The 26,197-nt window shown below is 39.0% G+C and overlaps 1 protein-coding gene across 1 annotated transcript in view; it reads left to right on the plus strand.

The window, feature by feature from the left end:
- Positions 1–26,197, plus strand: part of NELL2 (neural EGFL like 2) — a 151,297-nt gene that overhangs the window by 12,880 nt on the left and 112,220 nt on the right. Inside the window, exons 3-7 of the mRNA XM_067314413.1 lie at positions 7,624–7,774; positions 21,348–21,521; positions 21,627–21,723; positions 25,673–25,745; positions 25,904–25,986. Coding sequence (XP_067170514.1) covers positions 7,624–7,774; positions 21,348–21,521; positions 21,627–21,723; positions 25,673–25,745; positions 25,904–25,986 — 578 coding nt within the window. The remainder of the gene's footprint in view (positions 1–7,623; positions 7,775–21,347; positions 21,522–21,626; positions 21,724–25,672; positions 25,746–25,903; positions 25,987–26,197) is intronic.

Consider the following 26,197-nt stretch of genomic DNA (forward strand, 5'->3'; position numbering starts at 1 on the left):
GCTCATTACTTTTCCTTTCAGAAATAAATGCTCAGGGGTGCTCGTAGGCTGTTACTGATTCACTACTAATAGATTTCAGTGTGAATAAACCTGATCTTCATTTTCTTTGACAGTTTGGTGAGAGTTAGTTGTTTTAGTAACAATCTAGAATGGTAGGATCTGTTTCAGCCTCCAGTGTGAGGAATATAGACTTCTAATCTAGAGCCTGAGAAATGTAAAGCTCAAGTTTTCTTAAAATTAGGTTTCTCATCCTTTTATTTGCAAAAGCTTGAAAAACTGCCTATAGAAATATGCTATTTTACATACTGCAACTAGAACTTTCACTGTATTTATTTATCTATATTTTTTGCCTGCTGAGTCTGAAAGTCATGAAACCCTCAGACGTGGATCCTTCATACTTTTGAACGAGTGCACATGACTTGTTGCTGTGCAGTCAGGCTGCTTTACCTTACAGTAGATTGCTCCTGCTTCTAGCCCTGGTGGTAATTCCTTCTTTGCCAAAGGGACCACAGCCTGATGCTCAAATGAATTTTTATAGTGGTGTAGATCTAGCTACTTGATGTCTCTGAATTTATTTCCCTGTGTTGTAAGTATCTACTTATCAAACAAAGGTGCTGTAGCTGTTTGCAGTATGCTGCTGATGAACTGAGGCTCACCATTATTGAAATAACGTTTCCCTGATCTGTCATCTAGGAAGGGAATTGCCCTTAGCAGCAGCACTGTTAATTTGAGAACCTCACAGGAACGGCTGGATTCTGCTTGTGCAGTAGGTGGCTAGGGGTGGAAGAAAGGATACAACTTCCCCATAATATGATCTAGCTAAATGTTTGTACCACAAATAATTGTTTCATATCATAAATCCCAAGATCATCAGGGGTTTCACCATGTTTGATTGTATTTTAGTGGGTAACACCTGACCAATTGTGTTGTAGACTCACAAGGATGCAAAGGAGGCTATTTTAGTAGGGGAAATAGGTAGTCAGACTGTGAGAAGATAGGCTTAGCATTACAAAAACATTCGGCTCAATATGACTTTCCCTAGTTTCCAGAAGCGGCCAGTATACGAACTCAGAGGCCTAATCTAGTCACTAATATAATGAACCTCAAACTAACATTGAATCATCTTTTTTTGCAGAATGCTCCTAGGCAGAAACAGATTTTCAGTGTTGTTAATATATTATGCATTCACTGTAAAATAATACAGCCATAGTTTGCCCTGGACAGTCTTGGTTTTGCAAACTCTGTCCTAAAGTCATTCAAGTCAGTGCCAGGAGCTGGCAAAAATGATTGAGGGCTTGCTGCCAGTCAGTAATCAGATTCTACCATATCAGGTAGAGGGTTCCCCCCTCCCCTCTACTAAATATGTTCTATTTTCATTTCATCTGGTGTAGTTGACAATTTTGGATATCCCTTTAACCTTATTTAAAAAGGGGGGGGGGAACCTTAACAAACTAAGCAAAAATCCCTGGGACTTTGACTGTGGAGAACAACACATTACTAGTAAAGCACTTTGCATAAGCGATCATCATTTCATTCAAATACACAAGCTACTTCAGATTAGACAAGGGAGTTAGGTGCTTAATGACGATTTGGTTACTTCAGGTCAGAAACATTGCAGTTGTACTGAAGCATATGTGTCCAGGTTCAAAGTACCTTTTTCCCCTCCTGTCCCGCACTGGATTTGTCTTCTCAAGCTAAGCCAAAATGACTTTAATATTTTTTTATATTATATTTAACGTACACACAAATATATAGCTTGTAGGTAAGGTAGAGTTTTGGCTGGAAGTAATGATTAATATTTTTGAGGCTATCAGTATAAACAGTCAATATAATTAGGGAGGAAAAAACATGAGTTTTCAGAGACAGGTCCTTCTGCAGTCTCCTATGTCAGTGTGTTGTGACTCCCTGTAATGTACAGTTGTGAGGCTTTACAGGTATAGCCCAGGTCTGCCTGTTTTAAGCTGGACAATAGCCCTTGCTGGATGACACATCCAATGTGTAGTTGATATTCAGAATAAGGAAAGCTGCGGATGAAAGGTGATAGGAACCTCCCGCAAGAATAAACTGACACTTTCGCCATTGCTTTTATTTGATGCAATGGTTTGGCTTCAAGTCAGTTTTGTTTTGATTGTTTAGTTTACTTACTTTAAGTGCATTTTGCCCTCTTCCTTCCCTTGCTCACATCCATTGCAGTTCTTTCTGCCTTCATCTTTCTTTAGCCACTACAATGGAGGTAAGACTGGAGGTGCACAGAAGTGGGGCAGACGGTGTCCTGCAAGGGCAGGCACAGCCTGTGGGGTATGTCCCAAGGCCCTGGCCATTCAAACTGGGAAACTTATTGGAGTCCTTCCCTGCATTCACAGGTTTTTATTCTGTGGAAACGGTGTTGCAGACAATTTTAAGGAGCACCCAGGTGCAGGTGGGTCTGGGAATACCCCGGCTGGATGCTGACATACAATTAGACCTCAGTATTCACCCAGGCTCGAACTGGACATTGCTCCTGGGCCCCTCAGGTTGCATACAGCCTTTTGGAAGGGAGTGAAACTCTGGGCCCAGTGGGAGCCTTATAGAGCCAATATTTACTCTGTTTTAGTCTTTTATAGTATAACTGCAAAAAACTTCCTCCCAAACTCCTACAGTTTGATCTCCTAGAGCTTTGGAGAAACTAAATCAGGTTGATGCGGTTTTGAAAAATTATAGCTGCTTCTGTTTTGCCATTCTTGCTGGAACAAATGGAAACATATTGGGAAGGAATGAATAAATGCGTAGGACAAGTAGTTCAAAATGTTTTATCAACTAATGTCTTGCGTATTGGTTCAAATAGTCAGGTATATAAAGGAACTAAACTAATCAACTGTCCCACTGAAGTATCTAAAGCATATTGTAATATTGCAGGGTTTTAGTCTAATAAAGATTGTTTTACTTCTTTCTTTCTCAGCTTTCATTAGTCAGTGTTACAGGAGTGCGAATTTGGATGCTCTGTGCTCTACTTAAAACCTGTTGTACCTTTTCAGCCTTGTAAAGAGTCCGCACTTGGACTGTCTTCCCATTCTGCCTCTTTAGCTAAGAGAAACTGTGCCTGCTTCAGCTACTTAGATAAAAGCACAATGTAAACAGTCTCAGATATTGTTGCCCTTTGTAGGCTGTGTGAAATTCTTAGTTAAGAAAACATTAGCCAAAAATTTTAATAAGGAGAAGTGACACTGAATTTATTCATATAACACTGATTCCAAATAGTGTAGGAAAATAAAACAAAACTGAGCTAGCCTTATTATGTTCTTGAGATTGTTTTTACCCTGCAGCCCTTTTCCTTTGCTCACAAACCACTAGAATTAAATTTGGGCCGTTCAGCAAACCTAGTCAGACACAGAATTGATTTATAGATGCTGCCATTAGAAGCTGATTGTGTGCACATGAAACTGGAACTGTGGAGCCCAATTAATTAGAATCCCCCCTTCAGAGGTTCTTCTGCAGAAGTCTGAGATTTTTATAGTTCAGTTCATACTATATGCTTAGCTTTAGATGCACTTAAGAGCATACCCTTTCTTAGGAGAAGGTACCCATTCCATTTAATAACTTTGTTTTTATTGTGAACTGGAAAACATCTGTAATGAATGGCTTGCCCTTAACCATTTTTGCATGTTGTCAAAGTGTAGTTGGTGATCTATTGGGCAGCTGCATTAGTGTTCAGTGGTAATTGGAATGAGTGTGCTAGTTTGAAAAGAATGGATCTAGTGGATCAAGGACCTTTCAATGATCTCTTTTAGAAATCCACCTGATACTGGCCTTGAGCAAAGGGTGCTCTGCTTCATCAGTCTAGTAGTCACTTCAAAAGGCTGTTATTTGGTACAGTAGGTATGAACTGACTTATTTGCAGTAGCAACTCCGAATGGCCCTGCGTTTTGGCAATTTAATATTCTGGCAGGTAATATGACAACAGTCTTATATCCTGCTGGAAGCCTATATATTAGTCCACTCTTGATCAGAGTGGATAGTATTGAATGGTACAGAGGAGAATACTTCTGCCTGTATTTGAAATGCAAGTTTAAGGTCATGATGAACGGACTATAGGGTACCCAGGTATGATTTTATAGATAAAGGGACAGAAAACTCTCCACCCTATTTTTTGGGTAATGAATCACAGAGGGGACATGAGAAGACCTGAAAAAAGATTCCTAACTTGCTGATGTAGAAGTAACTGTTCCTGTGCCTCTCTTAGTGTAGCGATGCAGAGTGGAAGGGTTGTGGACAGATCCCCTTGACATCTAGGGTTTGTTTCCTTGCTAAAGCGTAGTTCATCTGTAGCAATGTGTTTGCATTCCCAATAACTGCAGTTGGAATTAATGGAAAGATAATCATCTATGTGCAAACAGAAGTGGCCCCATATAATGGTAGCTGTATTATCCATATGCTTTCTGCCATTGGTTGCTAATGGGAAGATCATATTAACTTGGTAGATATTATTTCTTTTCTAACTGAAAAATTGTGGATTCTAGTTTTTTAAGCAAAAACAGTGTATGTGGACCACTTTCCTCTTCCAGCACAAAACATTTACGAGATTTCCACTGTTAAGTTGTGACAGTAGTTAAAGCCAGGAATGATGCAGAGGGTTAAGAGTGTAACTGGGCAGAGAGCACCCTAGTGTCTTCCAGGATTCACAACTGTGCAGAGAAGATCTTCTAGGTTCTTAGTGATCCTTGGGAAAAGGTGGTGGTTCCACAGTTCTCATCTTCCCTCTTACCTCCGCTTCAATGTGTTGAGGGAAACCTGAAAGAAACCAGTCAGACTCGGACAATGGAAGCAGAACGAGAACAGTTAGGGAATTTTCTGCAGTTTTGCTACTTCTTGGCATTCTGATGTGACTTTCTCTTTTCTCTTTTTGTTGGCTTTTTTCCCCTTCCAAACCTCTTCCTTTCCCTTCCTCTTCTCATCTCCTATTTTCCCATCAAATTCACACTCAATATGTTTCCCTCCGATCATTTTCTGCTGCCATATTAAACACTAAATGTTTTGTGTCCATCTCAATGTACATCCATAGACATTAATAGTATCTATTCAGTACTCTCAATGATTCAATAGATTCCTGCATGCTCACTGTCTAGCTTAGAGTAAGATTTATGGGACCAAACACAGAAGCTGTTGAATGAAGGACTTGTGCAGCTTCTCTGCTGTCACATTAGTGTAGATGTGTGCTTTATCAGCTCTGTATGAGTGGCAGGAGGGTGAGAGATGATGTGGAAGTCAACTAACAATCGTCATAGCCTTTCTTCACCCTTCACTTTCCTTCTAGCAACTCTGGCAGTGTTTCAGTTGAGGGGGAGTCAGCCAAAATTAACATGGAGTGAAAAAGTTTAGGGTGTTCATGGGGTATACTTTATACCTTTTGTTTCTAGGATCTCATCTACTGAAGTCAAAGCAAAATATTTCTATCAAGAAAATACATAAGAAACATAGAAAGTTGGAGAGACAAGAGTGTTATTACAATGTAGTAACAATTATTACAATATAAGCAAGATTTCGCATATTCCAGTAGTCTCAGCTTGCTCTTGTTTTGTTCTGTCATCTTCTAGTTTGAATTGCACTGCTCATCTTGACTGAGACTTCTGAGATTGCAAGCCCTTAAGGCAGAGGAGCTCTGCTCATTGGGGCAGAGGCTCTTTTGACTATGCATGCAAGCACGTAAACAAAGTTTTATTACACCTCATCAGATCTTCCGTCATCAAAATGAAATTGTTTTAATTTCAGTGTAAACATGTAATATGGTTGTGGGCCCCACACCAGACTGTGTTAAGGGCTCTAATTATGATGAACCTGCAATAGAAAAGGATGTTGGTTGGGCTTCCTAAGGTGAGAAGACAACCTGCAGACAGGGATGGAGGATGTGCTTTGCATCTAAAAATTGGTCTCTACATGCTTTTAAGTGAGTTCCACATTTGCATTTTCCTGTATTCTTCCCTATCATGATAGGGAAGTTGCTGCTAAGAACTTGAGTTCATAAGAACTCGTGATAATGATTAGAGAATGTTCCGTGTGTGTCCGTCCTTTGCTCTGTCTGGTGGGAATGGACTGTTTATATTGCTGAAATTGTTAATGCAGTTAAACTATCTTCCAGCATGCAAACTGGTGTCATTCCATTCTGTTAGTGTCCCTTGGCTAAAAATAAACGCTTTGATGTAATTGTATTTGGGTTGCTTTATAATTTATTAACAGTTCCATTAAAATACCGTGGATGTCTGCTACAGTGAGGGAGTTGCGCAATCTACAGTAGAAGAGATGTGAAATTTCACAAAAAGCTTTAAAGTGCTGCTTTTTTTTTTTTGTCTTTGTTTTCCCTTCACTTTTGGATTCTCCTTTGTAAAGGAAAATGGATCCAATTCAGCCTGGTGTGACACTGTGTAGGAGCTTGGCTAGGGCTTCTGGGCTATAGAAATTATTGCCTTTCTTAAACATGTCTTACAAAATATTCCTGTTCAATAAACCAGAATAAACTGTTAACTATCAGTACAGAGTATCATTATTATAGATACGGCATAAAGTATAAACGTGTCTTCAGAACAATGCTTACTGAGAGCTCAGCTCCAGTACTGCCAAGAGAAAATCAACGCTTCTATTGCAGTTAGCTCTCTACTTGTTCCTGTCCCTGAATGAGTGTCTCTGAGTTAAAGCTGGATGGTCAAATTGCAATGATAAGCTTATGAATTGATTTAGGTTCTACACAGTTGATTACACACTCTAATGAATTGATTTTATGCATTAAAAACATATATTAAATTTTTTCTAGTATAATGTGTTGTGGAAAACCTGGGAATTGTTTTTCTAGCATTTGACATCTTTAGTAAATTATCTCTCCAGAGGGCTGAAGGTTGGGCCTTTTTTATTCTTATCTTCTATGCAAATTCAGCAGAAGCATTGTTTCAGTCCTGGTGGTGTGTGGGCTCTTAAAAGCAAAATCATTTTTTTGTGTGTGCAATTACTCTGTGACAAATGTACATGACATCCTGTGCAAGCAGCAGCAGCAACATTATTGCACAACTAGAGTATATAGTGATTAATTTTTGACAATATACTTTGAGAGATGGTGAATTTTAAAGCTCATTTATAACTCTTACTTAAAACTGAGTAAGTTGTTCCTCAAGAGCTGCTGCTTTTTGTTTTTTAAAATTAATTGTGCATAGATACTAAGCATAGCATTTTTTTAGGTGTCATAAAATAGTTGCTGAGGTCCCATTTCACAGCTTAGGCTCATATTCAGTGTTGTCACTCTGTGCAATAAAGTGTAGATGAGCTGCACTGCTAGTCAGTCGGTATTTTGTATGAGATATTAAAAGTCCATATGGCCATCCATGGAGAAAGTAAAATAGGTATGATCCTGTCTTTAACAAAAAAGAAAAGAAGAAAGGCAAAATAAAATGGATGACTTAGAAAAAAATTTTTTTTCATTGAAATGACTCTCATTTGATGTAAGACCTGGTGCTTAAAATACTTTGGTCCCTGCTTTTGCCTGTCTGTGCATTGTGCTGCTAAGATGTAGCTCGTTATTTTGTTGACTCTTTCAGTTGAGGGTGTAAAGTAAAATAAGGTTGTATTCTGAGTGTCTTTTCTGTATTTTTTTTATTATTTTAGATACTTCAAGAAGTGTGAAGGCATCTCCAGAAACAGCTGAAATCTTTTTTCAGAAGTTAAGAAATAAATATGAATTCACAGTCTTGGTGACCTTAAAGCAAGCCCATTTAAATTCAGGGGTTATTCTTTCTATTCATCATTTAGATCACAGGTAAGTACTGCTACTTGTATGCTGGTAAATGGAAAGCGTATGTGTTTGTACAGTCAAAAGTTGAACATAAATTAGGGGAAAAACTGTTGTGTAGCAGGTCACTTGCAAATACTTATTGTGTGTGTGTATGCATATTATACAGATTCATGAAAATTCACGAATCCAAATCTGCCAAGTGAAAGTGGAGCAGCTATTGCTCTTTAAATGTCTCTTGCCACTAAGGGCATGAAAAGCCAGTTCTCTCTGGTTATAACTGTAAGGACCACATTCTGAGCTGGTGTAAACCTTGGTCACATCAGTATAGCTACATTGATTCACACAGCCTGTAGCCCTGGCCCTATAAGTGCACTTCTTCACCAGTTAATTTTTAACACTGCAGATAAGAGGTGTGGGGGGGTGTATGGGGGAGGGTGATGGTGTTTTTTTTTTTTTTTTTTATCCTTCCAGGTTGTGGGCATACACCTACATTGAATGGCAGAATACTTAGCTGGGAATTCTGTCAGGCTTTAAAGGACTAAAGCAAATGACACTGAGCATTTGAGGATTCTTTTTGATAGGATAACAACTGCTAGAGATAGGATTTATTCTTTATTTCCATCTGAGTAACAGCTATTAAACATAACCACCCTGTGATTCTGTAACAGAGTAAAAAGGAGTTTAAAAATGTGCACTTTCTAAGCAGTTATCAGCACAAGCAACAGATGATCTCTGCTTTTGCTTCATGGTCTTCTGTACAGTCCCATAATACTTTTTTTTGAGTCTCTCTGAAAAATAAAAGAAAAATTAAGGCAAAGACAGATGTTTGAGGGAAAACAAAACATCTGTTGCTCTTATGAGTGTAGAAGTTTTCATTAACAAGCCTCAGTTTTGTGCTAGAAGATGGTACAATAGTAGCTTTGTACTATTTCCCAGAGGCCCCATATTCTGCAAAATCTTTAAAAAATGTTCCCAAGGATCATTATGCCAAGTTTATAGAAGCATCTTTAAGTGGTGTAGGGGAATGCTTGAATGCCTCCTAGATGATGTTCAGCTGGTCTTTTTATATCATAGAAAAGCCAAGTGGGTCCTCTGTTAATTGTTACCTACTTCTTATCTCCAGGAGTGGGCAGTGTGTAATGAACAGAATTGGGCAGCTCTGAGTTTCTAATTCAAACTACGCTGCCATATGCAGAAATATCCCAGATGAAGTCTGTTCTGTCACAAGTGACAGTCTGTTCACAGGGCCAGCTGTGCCCTATCAAAGCTTGTTTTTACAGTTGTGAGAAGAGTACAGGTTGAGAGTTGGTTGTGCTACAGATGTGACTAACACAACTATATACTGAAATTTGAAAATGCGAGATGGAGTCTTCATGTGCCAAAATAGCTGCAGAGGTGGGGAAAGAGATCAACATGAAACTGAGTTTGGAAAAGAGTAACTATAGTCTTTTTGAGAGGAGCACATGACTTTTAACTGTGGCTGGTTTCTTGCCATTTTTGGTAAGCTGGGAACTCAGATTGTCACCCAGGAGGTGTGTGGTGCCATAAGGAAGGTTCTTGCCTTGTATTTGTTCTGTTTGATGGACTAAAACAGGTAATTGGTAGCTCTGTGTACAGGGACAACAGAGAGCACGTGTTCATGTAGACATGCTCAGCTTTCCTTGCCTTACGTTAATAAAAGGGGCCTCTTCTTTTCTGTCATCCTTCTTCTGTCTCTATCACATTCACATGTCAGATTTGCCAAAGTAGCTGTAGAAGTGGTGAAAGAGATCACAGATATGAAACTCTCTAGGTAGAAAAGAGTAACCATAGCCTTTCTGAAAGGAGGCAAGGCTTGCTATAAAACCTTTCCTGGCTTCAGGACTGGCATGAAGAAGGAAACATACCAGATTAGAGCAAAAAATGTATGGTGTATTGAGCAAAACTTGACAAACATGAGCTTGGAGAGTGGCCAACTGGAAGGAAAAACTGCTAGTTAGTCAGCAGAAAAGAGTGATAATAAAGTACAAAAAAATATGTTCCATGAACTTTCATTAAAGTGTTGTGGAAGAACTTGGAGTATCCCTTGGGAAAACAACCAGTCCTTGCAGTAAGACTGGACAAATAGACCTGCTGTTGGTCTTATGAGATCAACAACACATTAGATTGGTTCTATCCAGCTATAATAGAGAAAAGGAAAGGTTAAAGCAGTGTTGGTTTCCAGATCATGTGGCCATACAAACATAATAGTGACTGGAATCTGGTTCAACTATATTATCTGCTCATACTCATTTAAAACATGGTTGTAAAAAGGATGACGAATAGGACTCTGAGAATCTACTTAATGTATATCGGCATATTCTTAAGAATGGATGATTAGATTTATCACAATATAGGAACAGCATCCTTTATACGTTTTCAAGAAAAGTCAGTTAAGATTTAAATATTTTCAGGTTTTGTGGATACATTTTCATCTCTTCCTCCTGTTTATCTGCATCTTTTGAATTTCTAATGTCCGACTGCAATGAAAAGCGAGAAGCCTGCATTTTTTTCAAGGTTTCTAACTGAAAGCAAAAGATTTGTATTATCTAAGTAGGTATTTTAACTATGGATGAATAACTTAATGGTATCAAAGAGCATTTTTGAGGCCTTTGGACTCTAAATTAAGGAAACTTTTTATACCCGGTTTCTGAGTTAAAATGATACATGCATGAAAACTGAAGATAATACCTAGTTCAGGCCCTGGGGAGAGAGAGAGAGAGAGAGGGAGAAAGGAAAAAAATAAAAATAAAAATCCTAGCACCATTTTAGCCAGTGTGGTCTCTTTATCTTACTATATGCTATTAAGTGATGTCCAGTGTTTGCAAGTTTTCTCTGGAGGTGTGTGCTTTATGTCTTATTTTTTGGGGCTTCTTGCAAGCCTTTGGATGATCAAACAAGAAAGGAAGAAAAGGGCCTACTAGATTATTTATGCTAATAAAGATTCATTCATCAGGACATGTTTGGATAAAGTAACTAAAGAACAATCTTTTTTGAATATTTCTTTGCTTTCTCTTGGAGAATGTTATGTAATCTGATGGAAAAGAAACCTGAATTGGTTTTAAAAATGATAGGCCTAATCTGATCCCATTACAGTTAGTGGAAATCTTTGTTATTTTTAGTAGGTGTAAAATCAATCTCAGCAAGAGTATGGTGAGAAAGAATTTGTGACTATAAAATTAGATGTGCCCTTTAAGTTTTTAATAAACAGTTTCTGCTCTACAACACTAGGATGTACAGAATACTGTCTGTGTGCCATAATGGTGTTTGTCTAATTTATTGTGCTAAACTGAGGGCTGACTTAGTTCAGTGCTGATGTACTGTAATTAGGCTAGCATTTAAAACTTTTTTAGTGGCTTTTATGGTTTCAGTTTTCCTTTACGAATGACAATAAAGGAAGCTGTATTTAGGAGTTAAAGGAAACATTTATCAGGGTTACATTAAGTAACTGCTGTTTCAGGGTCAGCTTTCCATCTCTTTCATCACCCATTCCCATCTCTTTGAGCTTGCCCCTTTCTGTCCAGGGACTTGTGTGTAACAGTCCTTAATTCTTAAACAGCTTCTAGGGAGCTCTCTGTTATAAGTCCTCGCCATTGGAAGGAGAAGCAGTGACACAAGACCTGATTCTCCACTCCATTGCACTAGTTTTAGCCTTGTACAACTCTTTTGAAGTAAAAAAGTTGCACTAGTATTTAACTGTTGTGTTACAGGATAGAATCAGCCCTAGCTGTGTTCTTGATTTACAAGACTCAGTACTAGCTCTTGCTTTTCTGCAATGAGAAGATAGGATGCTGGATATAAAGAAAAAGGATATAATCAATCATCACACAAGTAGCTTTCCCCATATTTTATTTTACAGTGGTTTCATAACACCTAAAGGTTCTAATACCTAGGGTAAAAGAAAATCAAAATATTTGTGTGAAAACTGGAAAAAGGTATGTTCATTGACTCAGTGTTTTGGAAAATACTTTATGCATTTTGGAAAACGAATGAGAGTAGAAACTCATCCTCTCTTTGCATAGCTCTAAGGACTTCAGTGGAAATATGCTAACTTATGGCAATTGAGGACATCTCCTAAATTACAGTTACCTCTTAATTTTATAGTTTTACTTAAAATTATATACTTGAGATTGAAAAGTAAACTGTGTTGTCTAGTCCTCTGGACTTCTGTTCCTCTTTGCTGGTTTCCTTTCAAAGATAATCAATAACGAATACTTCCACTGAGATACAGTCATGCAGCAACTTAAGACTTTGAGTCTTAAGAACTTGACAGGATCACTCTTATGAAGTTTTCCCTCTCTCTCCATGTGGTGAATGCTGTCCCTGGGATATCAGATGCAGAAATTGTCCATGTAAATCAGAGGCTTAAGTGTTTGAGGCTGGACTGTTGCTATCACCATGAAAAGTAGCTTTCTAAAGGATTTGCTGGGGATATAGTCATCTTATTCTACTCTACTAAATACTCTTATTTTTATTTTACCAATTGAGTATTGAGCTGTCTTCCTTCTCCTTTTATGATCATTATGCTTTTCTTTAATATTTTTAAATCTTTTAAAACTGATTTTAAAGTGGAAGGATCTGAAACAGTGTCTGTAATGATTCCTGTCTACTTTGCCTGTATTCTACCATGGACGCCCCCCCCCCCCCCCCCACACACACACACTGACCACAGCACCCAGAGAGTTTTCAGGCAGTTGTAGTCTTGGATACAGCTTGGAAGAGATACTTTCAAGAAAGTACTGTGCAACAGTAACCATTCAAATGGGTTTCACGCAGCTAAATACTTATTTCCAGGCACATCTGTATATGGCATATATTTGAAAAAAGGAAGTTATGAAGGCTTACTTGAGAGGATCACCTTGACTGCATATGACTACACTGTCTAAAATCCATTGTACTTTACAATAACAGGGTAAATATTTTGAATGATGTTAAAAGTGATGCCTTCATCTGAGTGCAGACATTGTTAAACACTGATTGTTGTGTGCTTGCTCTCAGTACTTGATTTAAGCTGTATTATTTTCTTCACTTCTGAATTCATCTCAGCTTCTTCTTGATGAAAGAATCAGTGGAGAGAGAAACAATCTATGACAAGGTTTTAATATGTTAGGCCTTGCTATTCCATCATATGTTTTCATTTAAGTGGCAGCAGTGGAGTGATGTAATAAAGCTTTTTCCTCCCTTCATGTTAGATGGCTTTATGCAACTAATGTTATATTGATATCTCTTTGAGATGCTGCATTTTAGGGACAATAGAATATTGTGGAGAGGCATTCCCTAGACTGAATTGTGTACATCTGCTAATTTATTCAATTACTGCCTTACATAGCATTTGTTTTCACAACACCTCATGATAATCTGTTGTCAAATGTGCAGTACTATACAGTGGTTTGAGACCTCTTTCAGTGTCTAGGAGGAAATTATCTGAGACTGTTATTTCTTATGGATACAAGGAGATAAACTGTCAGAGGTAACCTCCTGATGCATAAATTTCATTGTATCATTTGACTATTGTATTAAAGTTGTCCTGGAACTGTATGTTCCCTGCTTTTGATATATATGAGCATCTGTATTTCTGGATGCAGTATTAAGCCTCTTCTATCTGACAAATTTGCTGTGGACACATTATACTGAGGAAAAAACTGTAGAGTTGTGTTGGTTTTGTCTGAGGGATGCTCCCTGCCCCAGTAACATGCAGAGTTTACATTAGGTGAGAATAGCATGGGATTCTTTTCTGAATGTTAAGCTGTATGAGGCTGTTTCCCATGCCAAAAAAAGTCCGAGCCTATTTCTGCTTTCTAAACCTCTATATGTGGATGTATCAGTGTTCTTTGAGAGAGTGGATAGCTGTAATCCTCTGTACTTTTTTGTAGTAAATCTTAGTTACTGTTTCTTACTATTGTAATAATAATTATAAACCTTCTAAAAATTTTTTTTTAAATGTAATCAGTTGCTTTTGAATTGACTTGCTCAAGCATTTTAGAACTCTCCTAGGGTCAACCATGTTTCCTTCTGATAAAGCTTTCATGTGTCATCACAGGTGTCCAGTCCAGGAAAAAAAAAAGTATTTTCTTTGCTCTTTTCATTCATTCTGATTCTTTTTTGAGCACTGAAGAAGACTATGAGACAAAAGATTCTTTATGTAGCCACTGACAGTTTGGTTGGGCTCTTTCCTTTACCCCAAAAGAGAAAGATTCCTTGTTTCTGTTTGGGAGATTATCTTCTATCCTTGAGTATGTGGTTGAATGGAAATGTTTGTAAGGCAGCTGAAAGGTTGAGTGTTATATTCAGTTTAACCTCTTCATAACATTGGGAACGACCTATTTCTTAGTGTTGTTTATAAAGGAGGTTATTAAATTGATGCCCTGTCACTGTAGCCTGTTTTCTTTGCTTCAGTTAGTTTATGCTTCCTGCCAATTAAAAATAAAAATAAAAATCTTGCCAATAAGATGTAAATTGTTCGAAGTAGTGAATGTACCCCTGTTAGAAGTACCTTACTGTAACTTTCACTAAGTCAAGTTAGGTCAGCCTGTCTGCTGATGTAAATTGTTACAGTACCAACTAATCCAGTGTGATTTGTTTGCGAATTTGTTCCAAAATGCTCCTATGAGACCAGATGCTATAGTTTTGAATTCAGTCTTTTAAGACTAGTGACAGATTTACTTGAATAAGGGTTGAAAGATTTGTCCCTGCCTATAACACTGGAAAGTACAGATGAAATAGATAGTTGAAATGTGAGTTTTGACAGCTCTCATTATTCTTCTACTGTTGTTTGAAAGGGTTCCTATTAACAAATAAATAACAAACAAATCTTTATTGTCAGAGCAGGAAAGAGGAGGAGAAGTTGGGTTGAAATTGTTTTTTGCTTCTACTAATATATATCAGAAAGTTGTTCAGTTGGTTTGCAGTCATTTTGCTCTCCATGGAGAAACTTTGTCATGAAATGGAGTCACAGAGGGCAGAAAAGTTTCTTCCATTTCTTTTTACAGTGTTTGATCTGAGAAACTCTTACTCCTTGATTTTGGTAGAAAAGGAAGCTTCAGAGAGGTAAGACTGATGTTAATGAGATTGTATGATAGAACAGAAAGAGAAAAAACATAATGATAAGTGGGGTTAGTGAGATAAATGGGAGATGAGAGCAATTGCTGAAAGACAAGGATTCTGTTTCAAATGGTATTTCTGGTTTTAGAATTTGATTTGATTTCATATCTGCAGCTTAAACTAGGACAGTATCGACAATGTGCCGTAACACAATATTTGAATTCTTGCAACACCAAAGCAGCACTTTCCAGGAGACTGGCTCCCCTTGGACTGCTACTGGGTGCTCAGCAGGACCTCAGCCCCAGCTTCTAGCTCCTGTGCTGGAGGAAGGCTGGCTAGAAGCCCTGGCTTGTCATCAGCTGTGAGATTAGAGGGTCTGTGACTTCTTGCTTCTGTGACAGCCAGGGGCTCTTAGATCATAGCTCTAAGCTCAGCAGAAGCTGTGAGACTGCAGGTGGGAAAGGCAGGATTTTGCTTCCCTGATTCAGTGGTATAGCTGAGTTGAGAATTTAGGAGGTGGGCAGAAAGATGCCTCAAATGAAGGAAGCAAGTTCTTGCCTTCAAAGCTAGCAGAGGCTTCTGGATCACAGCAGCCCCACTGAAATCAGATGAGGGGCTACCAGATCTTGATAGAAACAAGATCTTATTCTCATATTTTTTTCTCCCACTTGCTTTATTAGCTTGAATCAGGTACAGACTTTGAGGGGGAGAAGGCTGAAGATCTGAGCAACCTGGAGTGTGATTATTTCCCAAATTCCTCTGCATCATGGCATTGCAACTCCTGCTTTCCCAGCTGCTGCCTTGTGCTGGGGCTTCTTTCTGGCTGGAAAGAAGGTGCGGTGCTGTGTGGTAGCCAGGAGGGTTTGTGCGGGTGAATGCGTACAAATGGTGTCTCTCTTACATGACCGCCCTGATGTGGATGATGTTCCGAGATGCATGCCCCACCATGGGGCTCAGTCTCCCATTCGCATCAGGAATGCACCTTCCCACTCTCCAGCTCTGTCTTCCATAGCTGTCCAGTGTGAGCAGTGGTCATGCTGGAACAAGCTGAAATGTTGGGCCTTTTTTGGGGGGGCGGTGTGTGGAATAAAAAGTGGAAGAGATGTAAATGCCAGAACGATCAATAACACACTGGCTGGAGTACTTAGACACTTTCCTTGCACCATTGATCTGTAGTCTGCCTGATTTGGAATAGGGACTTTGGTCTTTTGCATCTGAGACAAGTGTCCTGAGGAGTGTTGTTTTCTTTAATGCAGGAAAAAGCTTCACTGGCAGTGCTTGGCTGTGACTATGCTAGTAAAAACAGGGCACAGGCTTTGAGCACTGGCCTGCTGTTGTCTGCTTTGTATCATTGTTAGCATCCTCATTGGCATGGTTTTGTCTCCTGCAATTGACACCTTCCCAGATGATGCTAGGGCATGGTTTGTGGAATAGCATGGGTCAAGGACTGTTCCCAACAGGTAATATGGAAAAATCCACCCATTTCAGGGAAGCAGTGGGAGAGATTGCTCACATGGATGTGAGCTGTAATGGAGCACCACTGTGAAGACTTGTTTTCAGAGCCAGGGAATGGGCCCTTGCTGGCTTTATTTATTAGTATAGGCATATGACTTACTGAGTTTAGGTCCCTATTATACCTGATATATTCTTTTTGATTAATAAATGGTTAATGAATTCTATGTAATGGAAGAACCTCATCAGGTCAACTGGTTTTACTGTCCAGTTGCATGTGCACGCTGTTTGGATATGGGAAATACAGGTCCAAATCTACAGTCTCTCTCTGGTTTTAACAAGTATTTCATTCTGGACACAAATCTTGCTGCTTGAACATTTTTTTCTATCAGAAGACTTGGTTTTAATGAATTGGCTTTTTTGAACAGAAATCTCATGTCAGAAAATTGCTGTCCAGCTCTAAAAATGTGTTCAGAAAAGGAATGTACAAAAACTGAATTGGTGGCTTTGCTGCTCACTGTGCATTCGCATTAAGTACCACAAAATTATCCAGAAGAGTGAAGACCAGTACTTTATTTATCACTCTGGCTAAACCGTCAGTCATCACTTGACTAGGTAGAGCTGTAGGGTAGTCAGGGAAAAGGGCAAAGCCAGTAAGGCCGAACAGTGTAGCGAGAGATGAGGACTAGGTTTTTACAGCTCTAATTGCAGGTACTGCTTGGCATTTAGAATTCATCTGAGGATAATTTGATGGCATATTGTTTCAAGGGATGAAACATTGAGTAAAAACTCATGTTTAATATTTAAGAACATTATAAGTTCTAGCTCCCAATTTGGGGGTGGGGGGGAAGGCTTAGCCTCCTGAATGCCTGGTTATCACACCATGGAAAATAACAAATAATGCATTGTTGAACGTGATGGCAGTGCGATGTGGATTGCTTTGACAGCTTCAGCCGCACCCAGTAGAACAGGATTTGCTTACTGCTGTTGTAGCCATAGCTTACAATGAATAGGGTCTACTGAGTAAGATCTTTTTTGTTATATTTCATATCATTATACCCAAGTAAAAAACAAGAAACTTTATATTAGAAATCTTCAGATAAAGATTTTTATAAGTAAGGAGATGAGGACTTTTTTGTTCTTTACGTATTCCTCTACTTTCTTTGGCTTTCCTTTTTTTCTTAGTATAGATCAAATAGCTATGGAACACTTTTAACTCTATACCTATAAATGTGAGTAGTAAAAATAAAATAAAAAAAATCCTTAAAAAGCAGATATGGTAGCTTGTCTTTAGCTTCTAAAATATTTGCCTACATACTCTGAGTTGAAGCAGATTTTTTTTTTTTTTAATTAGCTTCCTGGAGTAACAGTGGGCAGTTACAGTATGCCTTTTCTCTCTGAGCAGGGATGCCAAATGAGTGAGTGAGGCACTGAAGACCTAGAGTTACCAAAATGGCTGGTGTTGGTGGTGAGTGGGAAGGGTGGTACCTCCCTCTTCTCTGAGAGTCCTGCTTCGTACACCAGGACCTGCTATTGCTTCACCTCCCCAAACTAGCCTTTTGCTGTGCATCCGGACTTTAACTCCACAGACCCCTGCGTGTCCCAGCTTGGAGCGTGGGTTGTGTCATGCAGAGGCTTGTGCTATGTGGAGAGGACAGCCTGCGTGCCCCTAAAAGGGGATGCGCAGTAGCACACGAGCACTTCTTGGCTGCACTCTTGAGGTCTGCACACAGCAGTTACTGTGAATCAGCATGGGGCAGCAGCGAAAGCATCAAAAGTGTTGCTGTTGTCTGTCTCTGCTTCCTCGGAGCAGCTGAGACAAAAACTCCTTCCTCTAAGACTAGGTCAGCCTTAGGGCGTAAGGGATTGCTGTCTGGCTGGTTTCCAAGCAGACTGGCTGATCTTGCTTTGGCCTTGGCAGTTGCCTTTGAAACAACTGTGCCTGCAGAGAGTGATCTGCAGAGATGGTACAACTCTTTGTTCAGGTTGGCATTTTCTTCATTGTGTGTCAAACATAGCAACCCGAAGCATGTATCATCTCACTACAGAGTTGCATTCCTTTAACCCTGAAAACCACATATCCTTTGGTCAAAATCAGGCAGACTGGTATGTATTAAACAGTGAGCCTATGTGCTGCACCATTAGTGAAGACAGAAGCAGGTTCTCCTTTTGCACAGTGTTTATCATTGAGGTTTGTTTTTACTTAGAGCTGTTTGTTTTTCCCAGCATAGCAGAATGTCTTGGAGCTGTTGGGGGAAGCAGTAAGGACATTAGTATTGGGAATCCTCTGGCTGATGTTGTCCCCGAGACGAGTGGTCTGGGCTGGGAGGGGGTAGATGGGAAACTCGGCTGACGGGATTCCCCTGGGGCTTTTCAGCAGTGAGATTCTTAGAAAAAGACTGAAGCACAATGCAGTGATCGTTTCCTTTGGGAGCAAGTCCCTAGGAAACAAGATCACCCTCTTCTCTCTCAAAAGATTATCCTAAGCATATGGAGAGATTAAAAACACTTTTGTCGCTATAAATGAGCTCTTTAAAGCCAGGTGTGGGTGTTAATGCTTCCCGTACTTTTCCAGAGGTTTGGAGGAGCCTTTGAGAAGCACGTGTCCAGGGCGCTCTGTTAGGCGGCTGTAGGCTGACAGAAGGCACCGCGTGTGTAGTCTTGGAGAAGGCAGGAGAAGCCTTGCTGGGGCCAGGCCATGCGCTTCCCTCTGCGGCCGTGGGACAGTCCTGAGGCTGTGCTCCATCTTCTGAAGTGAAGAAAACTGAGTCAGATCTGTTTAAGTCCGGGCAGTTAAATATACAGACGTTGAATATCTAGCGCAATATTTTGAAAATAATGGAGCGGAAATGATTAACCTTCACTTCCCAGTGTTTCCGTGTCACAGCCTTAGTTCATGCTGAAGGGAATATTGTTTCAGCTGTTGTTCCACTTGCTTTTCTGATTGTGTTTTCCTGCTGCTTCTGCAGATTATTAGTAAACTATAAATTATGATGCTGTTAATGGCTATTTTCTTTTTCATTTTACTGCCCTTATAGTTGACAAGATGAAGAGGAGGAGTGGTGCATAAGGGATTAAGTTGTCTACCATAGTTCTATATACTTGTGTGTGTAAAAAGGGAAGCTGCTGGGTTTTTTTGTGTGTGTTTTTTTTTCTTCTCTTTGCTGAGGAAAAACTTAATTCTGAGTTTGTTACAAGCTTACTGGTTATATTGCCATTGCTGGACTTCCTCAAAGCTGAAGAACTTGTCTGGGGACTTTTTCTTTTTTTAATTTGATTGGTTTCATTAAGTCTTGTGAAAAGCAGTGTTACTAAGGTGGTTGCTAATTCATAATCCTCTCTGCATTTGGACAGAACACAAGTTCTCCCTAGCAGTCCCCAAGCCTTTAGAAGGTAGATGCTTTTGTTTACAGTTTACCAAACAGGAAAACAAAAGGGATTACCTGTAGATCTCAAACCAGGGAGTTAGTCATAGCTGAAGCACAACACCAGATGTCCTGAATTTTTTGCCCAGCTTCATATAGGAAGTTTTTCTTGGTTACTGCAGCATCATTAAATGTTAGCATCATCTCTCAACAGTTCTTGCATAATTTCTGAGATCTTGCAGCCATGTTTTATGTTTATTTAGCAATTCATGTTTCATTCGGAGATCTCATTATCCCACCTACATGAGGGACAAAAATGAATGTTTGTTTTATACCTTGTGTACTGACTGTATGCTTGTTTCCCACGTGCCTGCTTGCATAGCTGTGTGCTGGGATGAGCTTTGCCGATGACTTTGAAAAGAGTAGGAGCTAGCCCTCAGTTGTACAAGGAGATAATGTTTCAACATATCCATGCCTTTTTTCCTCTGAATTATGTCTGCAACTGGGTGGAGAAAAGTTGCTGGAAGAGTCCAGTTCTGTAATGTTCCCCTTTATTAGGTTGAGAGTGACCTTATTTTTTTTTATCCTTGAAGCTTGAGTTATGGAGGAGGTTAACTTGACTGATGTCCTGCCACTATTGCTCTTTTCTTTTTCTTTTTTTTTTCCTCCCAGCTAGGCCTTCAATTAGTTTACACTCCTTGCCAATGCAAAAATTATTTTTGGGACATGAGGCTCAGATTATAAAACTTATTGCTGAATTTAGTTAACTGCTTTGATACTGGGGAAGAAGGGGAAATTGCCCTTTGGCAGTTTTGCAGAAGGGTGGTAGTTTTTTTGCTGTTGCTAGGCCTGCTAGCCTGAAAAAAGTCTGAACATGCTTTTTGCTTGCTCTTGTAGTGATAGAATGTTGTAGATTGCATAGGATTATTAGAGAATTTCCACTTGTGTGTATTTATTTTTCTTGTTTTAAAAATGTTGGGGGGGGGGCTTTAAAATGAGAAACTCTAGTATTTAGAAGAGCATTTAGAATTTAGAAGTATTTTTGCCACCAAAACTTTTGTTCATTGTCTATAAATGTGGTGTATATGGTGCACCCATCTTGGTATACCTGCAATGTGCTTTTTTAACCATATTTATGTACCACAAATGCCACATATGTATTAAAATGGCTAAATATGTATGTGTGTATATACATACATAAATTGTTCTGAAGAGTCTAGCACTTCTTGGTTTTGAATTTCTTTGGAGAAATTTCATTATAAAAAGAGGTGTTACAATGTATCCAAAAGCAAACAAGTGTCCAGCCTCCATTTTTACTTGCATGCCTGGTAATGGCTAATGATGTCCCTATTGCAGCACTTGGTGTTGTCTTTTGTGTGCATTCATGCGTTTGGAGTATCCATACTATACTTTCAGGATATAATGCAATTATTTATGAAAGGATAACTGTATTTCCAGTGAGACTATGTTATGGAATACACTGTTAAAGGAAAAGATAATTAGCTTGGGATCTTGTGTGCTTAAATGGTAGTTGGATACTGCTGCTACATGTTATTCAGAAGGAGGATACTGTACAAACCTGTGGAGTGTCAACTTTTGTTTTTATAACTCCTTCTCTGTTTTTTTTTCCCTCCTTTCCTGTCTGATAATGAGAAGTCGTGTGATGTAAAATATTACTGTGCTGATAAGAATGGTTCATGAGATGTTGCATTTTGGTGTAGGTATCTGGAACTGGAAAGTAGCGGTCATCGAAATGAAATCAGGTTGCATTATCGTTCAGGCAGTCATCGCTCCCACACGGAAGTGTTCCCATATATTTTGGCAGATGATAAGTGGCACAGGCTTTCCTTAGCAATCAGTGCTTCTCATTTGATTTTACATGTGGACTGCAATAAGTAAGTAAACAGTGTTGATTCATAGTAAGTCACATTTGGAACATTCTAGCTCCAAGTAAACGAAATGATAACAACTTAACTTTTTTTTTCCTTGCCTTTCAACAGGATTTATGAAAGAGTTGTGGAGAAGCCCTTCATGGACTTACCTATAGGTACAACCTTTTGGCTGGGACAGAGGAATAACGCACATGGTTATTTTAAGGTATGCATTCCCTGAAAGGAAAAGAGTGAATTTGGGTAAAAATGGCTTCAGCTTATTCTTCCTTGAGGCAAATATTCTGTGATATAAAGGATCTGTCAACTAAGGCTGGTTTTGGTTCAGCTGAGTTGAGGTTAGTCTTGCTGACAAAGATATGTAGACAGGATCCGAGATGATGCTTGCCATGTTACTTCTCCAGCAGGGTTTGGGTGGAACAAAAAAGGTATACGTTGCAGACTAGAGATGGGCAAGAGATGTGTATGTGGAGGATCATCTGTTGGAAGGACTCAGCAGAAATAAAGCTGCATTGATCAGGAAAAAATTGCTAATAGGATTGGCAGTTTGTTCGAGTAGGTTGAAAACAAGTTACTAGTAATCATAATGCAGTTCTTAGTGCCATGATGTGTTGTATAGCATATTAGATGTGGTGAACTTCTTGTCAGTCACTCATTCCAGTTTGATGGAAACACAACTGAATTCCCTGAATAGATAAAGCTGTACAGCTAGATATATAAGGCTTGGTTTTGCTAAATGCCATTGCCAACAGCAGTTTAAGCCTGGGAAGAGTCAATGACCAAGTGAAATGGAATCATAGGAAATAAATAGTCAGGTTATTGTCTGTTTCACAGCTAGATGCATTCACCCCCCAGAATATTATTTCATCAGGGTATGGATATGCAGTACAGTCTAGGGGACTCTGTCTCATTATCTCTGTAGAGTTTAATTTTTTTAATAACATACCAATCACTGCAGTATCACAGCATCTTCTGGGGTTAGAAATTAATGAGATGACTAGAATCAATGAAGAGAATGCTTCTTTCTCCAGAGGAAAAAGTCTGAACATGCTTTTTGCTTACTGTTTCAGCTTTAATAAATATATAGCAAGAACCTTGTGTATAGCAAGGTTGAAGCGAATTCTATGTTTGGACTGCAGTATAAACTTTATGACTCCTCTGAGTCCATTAGGTAGCATTCACTGGTCACAGCCACTATCTGTGGTTTGGCTTTGGTTCTCTCTGGAGCTGCTTTGACAAATGATGGCACTCCTGTGGATGCCTTGCGGCGCTGCAGTCCCATTTACCTCCCTATCAGCATCTTTTTACTTGAGCTGCAGAATGTAGTTGATGCCTGTCACAGAGCCAATCACATTGTTAAATATGGCCTGCTAAATCTTTTCTGGGATAAAACACTTTGTCTGTGACTCTCACTGCAAATTCTGTGCTTCTGTGCTAAAATCAGTTTTTTAGATGTTGAAATACTGTACTCTATACTTAAATGCTAGTTTATATTCTTGATAGGTATAAGGCATGGAGGTCCAGTGAGGCACTCAGATTTGAAAACTGAAACATGAATTTGTGTTTATTTTTCACTTTAGTATGTGTTTCCTTTTCCTGCAAAAGACTGAGAGGATGCCTGGTAAATGAGTTGCAAAAGCATATTTCTGGCTTAAATAAACAATTGAATGCAAGAATAAAATCGGTGAATATTAGTGCATTTGGCTAAACTGATTTCAGACACAATTCCTTTATTCTGTCTTTAATATTTTTTTTAATATTACTTCTACTTATTTGTGTCTTCCCAATTCTTGGCTTGATTAAATTCTTCTCTTTTCTAAATCATAGTCACTGTGAAGGAGCTCATTTGGTGTAGAAAAATAAATACTCCACTTGTGGACAGTATTTGTTGGTTTTTTTGTTTCTTGGGAAAGATAAAATGAACTAAAATACAATGAGAATTGTGCCTCAACTGCAAAGCCAATTTAACAGAAATACAGTAGGAAATTGATAGTTGTTAAAATAACATCAATATATCCAAAATACAATGTGCTAATTGATTTCTTCAGTATAATGTAATACAAATGGTCTGACCACGTTTGAAAGTTGTCTTCTACACTGATGCATTTTCTGTACAGCAGTGTCACATTTTCAATCTGTCTTACTGTTTTGGAGTGCCCATATGTTTAAGCACCCAGTGTGGGACATCTACTGATCTGGTTTTCAGAGGTCCAAGTTCTCACTTCCTTCTGAAAATCGGACTGCTCTGAGTGTGTCTCAAATGGATTGTCTATATATCAAGGTACTCAAAATCATTAGTCACTCTGGAAGACATTTTATTTGGCTGTATTTTATTTTGGACCTAATCTTGCTCCTCTAAAACAGTGTGCCAAGATTTGGGACATATTCACACTGGGATATATTCATATCTGTGTCATTTTAAGTGCTTAAATCAGAGAGGGCGATTCTGGCTGTCTGCTTTCTGGGACTATGTAATGTCTGTAGGTACCTGACAACCACTGGTGCTTTAGTTCAGGAGCCTGTGCATAGCCTTTCATGTATGACCAGAAATTCCTGATTTGGGAGCCCAGGTGGGCTAAATGTCACAGCTCTCTGTTGTTACCTTGGGGAGGATGAGGAGGAATCTGAATTCCTGGTAGGTGGCAGTGTCCAGCTTGCATCACAGCTGATGTGTGATAAATAAAGGTCCTTACATAGGTAGAGGAGCTTTACTGTGAATTAATAGCTAAGTGACTTGAATACTTGCCTGTGTAATCAGAAAAAAGATGTGTTTTATGCTCTTTATAATTCCTTCTTTTCAGGAAAGTGCCATAACTTGAGTTGGTGTGAGTTTGAACTTTGCCACTGAGGAGGGCAGGGAAGTGAGGTGAACACTGGGAGCTAATGAGTGTGCTCTTCAAAGAGGTCTTTGCTCCTGAATTCCGGCGCACTTGCTCTGGGAGGTCCTGATGTGAAGTCCTCTTAGCCATACCTGTTTTAGTATTAGCTAATAACTGCAGCTCCTTGCATGGCATGGAGAAGTGTCCAGTTACCCTAAAACATTGCTTTGTTGTTAATGGAAAAGGTAGGCGTGTCACTTAAGTATCCTCTCAATAGCCCTTCAGTGACACCTACTCTTCTCCATAGGTCACCTAAGCTGCTAAGGCACCCTGAATCATGCACTTGAGCTCAAAATTATGGCTCTTAGGCTTTGTAACAGCGGTACTGAATGCCTGTGTAGTTGGATGCAATATGGCCTTTTGCATTTAGTTTATATTGTTCCTAGTGTCTTGAAGCATTCCCTTCATAAGCATGCTGAAGCATGTTGTAATTATTTTGCTTTCTTTTCTGGGTATGAGATACAGGGAAGGAGTCATGAATGAAAGGGACATCTGGAGTGTATATGATAGGATGGCTCATTTTAAAATAGCTATTTGGCCTTTGCTTTCAGAGAGGAGCAAGGTGGCTGCTAATTATATCTTAATGACTAAGGATGCATGTAAATTCTGCCTGTAAGCATGTGATCTGTTCTTCTGGGTGAAATGGGGCATTTCCAGATGGCATATTTAAATTTCATGCTAAACTTCCTGTTCTCTTAAATTCTTGCCAACATGCGGCTCTGCAGCTGTGTAACAGATATGTAGTTTCCCAGCATTCTGCATGCTTTATGAAGAGATCCACATCAAAATCATAAAGGGTTTGCATGAATGTTTTTCCCGAGTCAAATTTCTTTGATCTTCATTTCTATTTGACAGTTGTAGTTTAGTGAAAAATTAACATATTATTTAAGAGCGTTTCAAAGTCACTGGAACTGTGTTTTAAATTACTTTTAAAGTGAGTGACTTTTAAGGTCATTTTCAAGCTTTTCTGCAGTGGCTAAGTAAAAATAACAATGAATTCAAAATAACCAACTCTTGCCACATAATTATATCTTGACATTTAATCTTATGTCTTTAAAAATGATCCTCTATGTCTGTACTTGTACATCTATCTATTTCCCTTTCTCTTTGTTCTTCTATCACTGCATTGGGCCCAGACGAGAAGCAGTGTATTCATAAATATTGTTTTTATCAGGCAGCTTTTCTGTGTGGGCTTTAATATTTTGCGTGGCGAAAGGAAAACATAATTCTGACAGGTAAAATAGTACATCTTTTATTTTTTCCCCTCTCTGCTTACAGGGGATAATGCAAGATGTGCAATTACTTGTCATGCCTCAAGGATTTATTTCTCAATGCCCAGATCTTAATCGCAGTAAGTCCATTAATTCTTGCCCCATAAAATGAAAGGTGTGCTTCTTGCCTAATTTCTGTCTTGCAAGCTTTCTTAAAACCTTGAGTTTCAGTTTATGGATTGTCAACATGATTGAACTTATTGTAAATACATCTTGATGAATGTGTATTTAATTCTAGCATGTCCAACTTGTAATGACTTCCATGGACTTGTGCAGAAAATTATGGAGCTGCAAGACATTTTAGCCAAAACATCAGCTAAGGTAATGGTTACTAGGAAGCATGGCGCATGAGAACTGAGGACTCTGAGGCTTAATTGCTGTCTTTTTAGATTACTTGTGTGTTTGTGTGGATGCGCATGTGGGCGTGTGCAAAATATGCCTGCATGTAAGTGTATTTTTGTATATGTTTGTATTTAACTATGCCTAGTATCCAGTTCAGAGAACTTCCTTCTATTGCAATTTAAAAAAATTT

This window comes from Apteryx mantelli, chromosome 1 (assembly GCF_036417845.1).
Source record: "Apteryx mantelli isolate bAptMan1 chromosome 1, bAptMan1.hap1, whole genome shotgun sequence".
Classification (NCBI taxonomy): Eukaryota; Metazoa; Chordata; class Aves; order Apterygiformes; family Apterygidae; genus Apteryx; species Apteryx mantelli.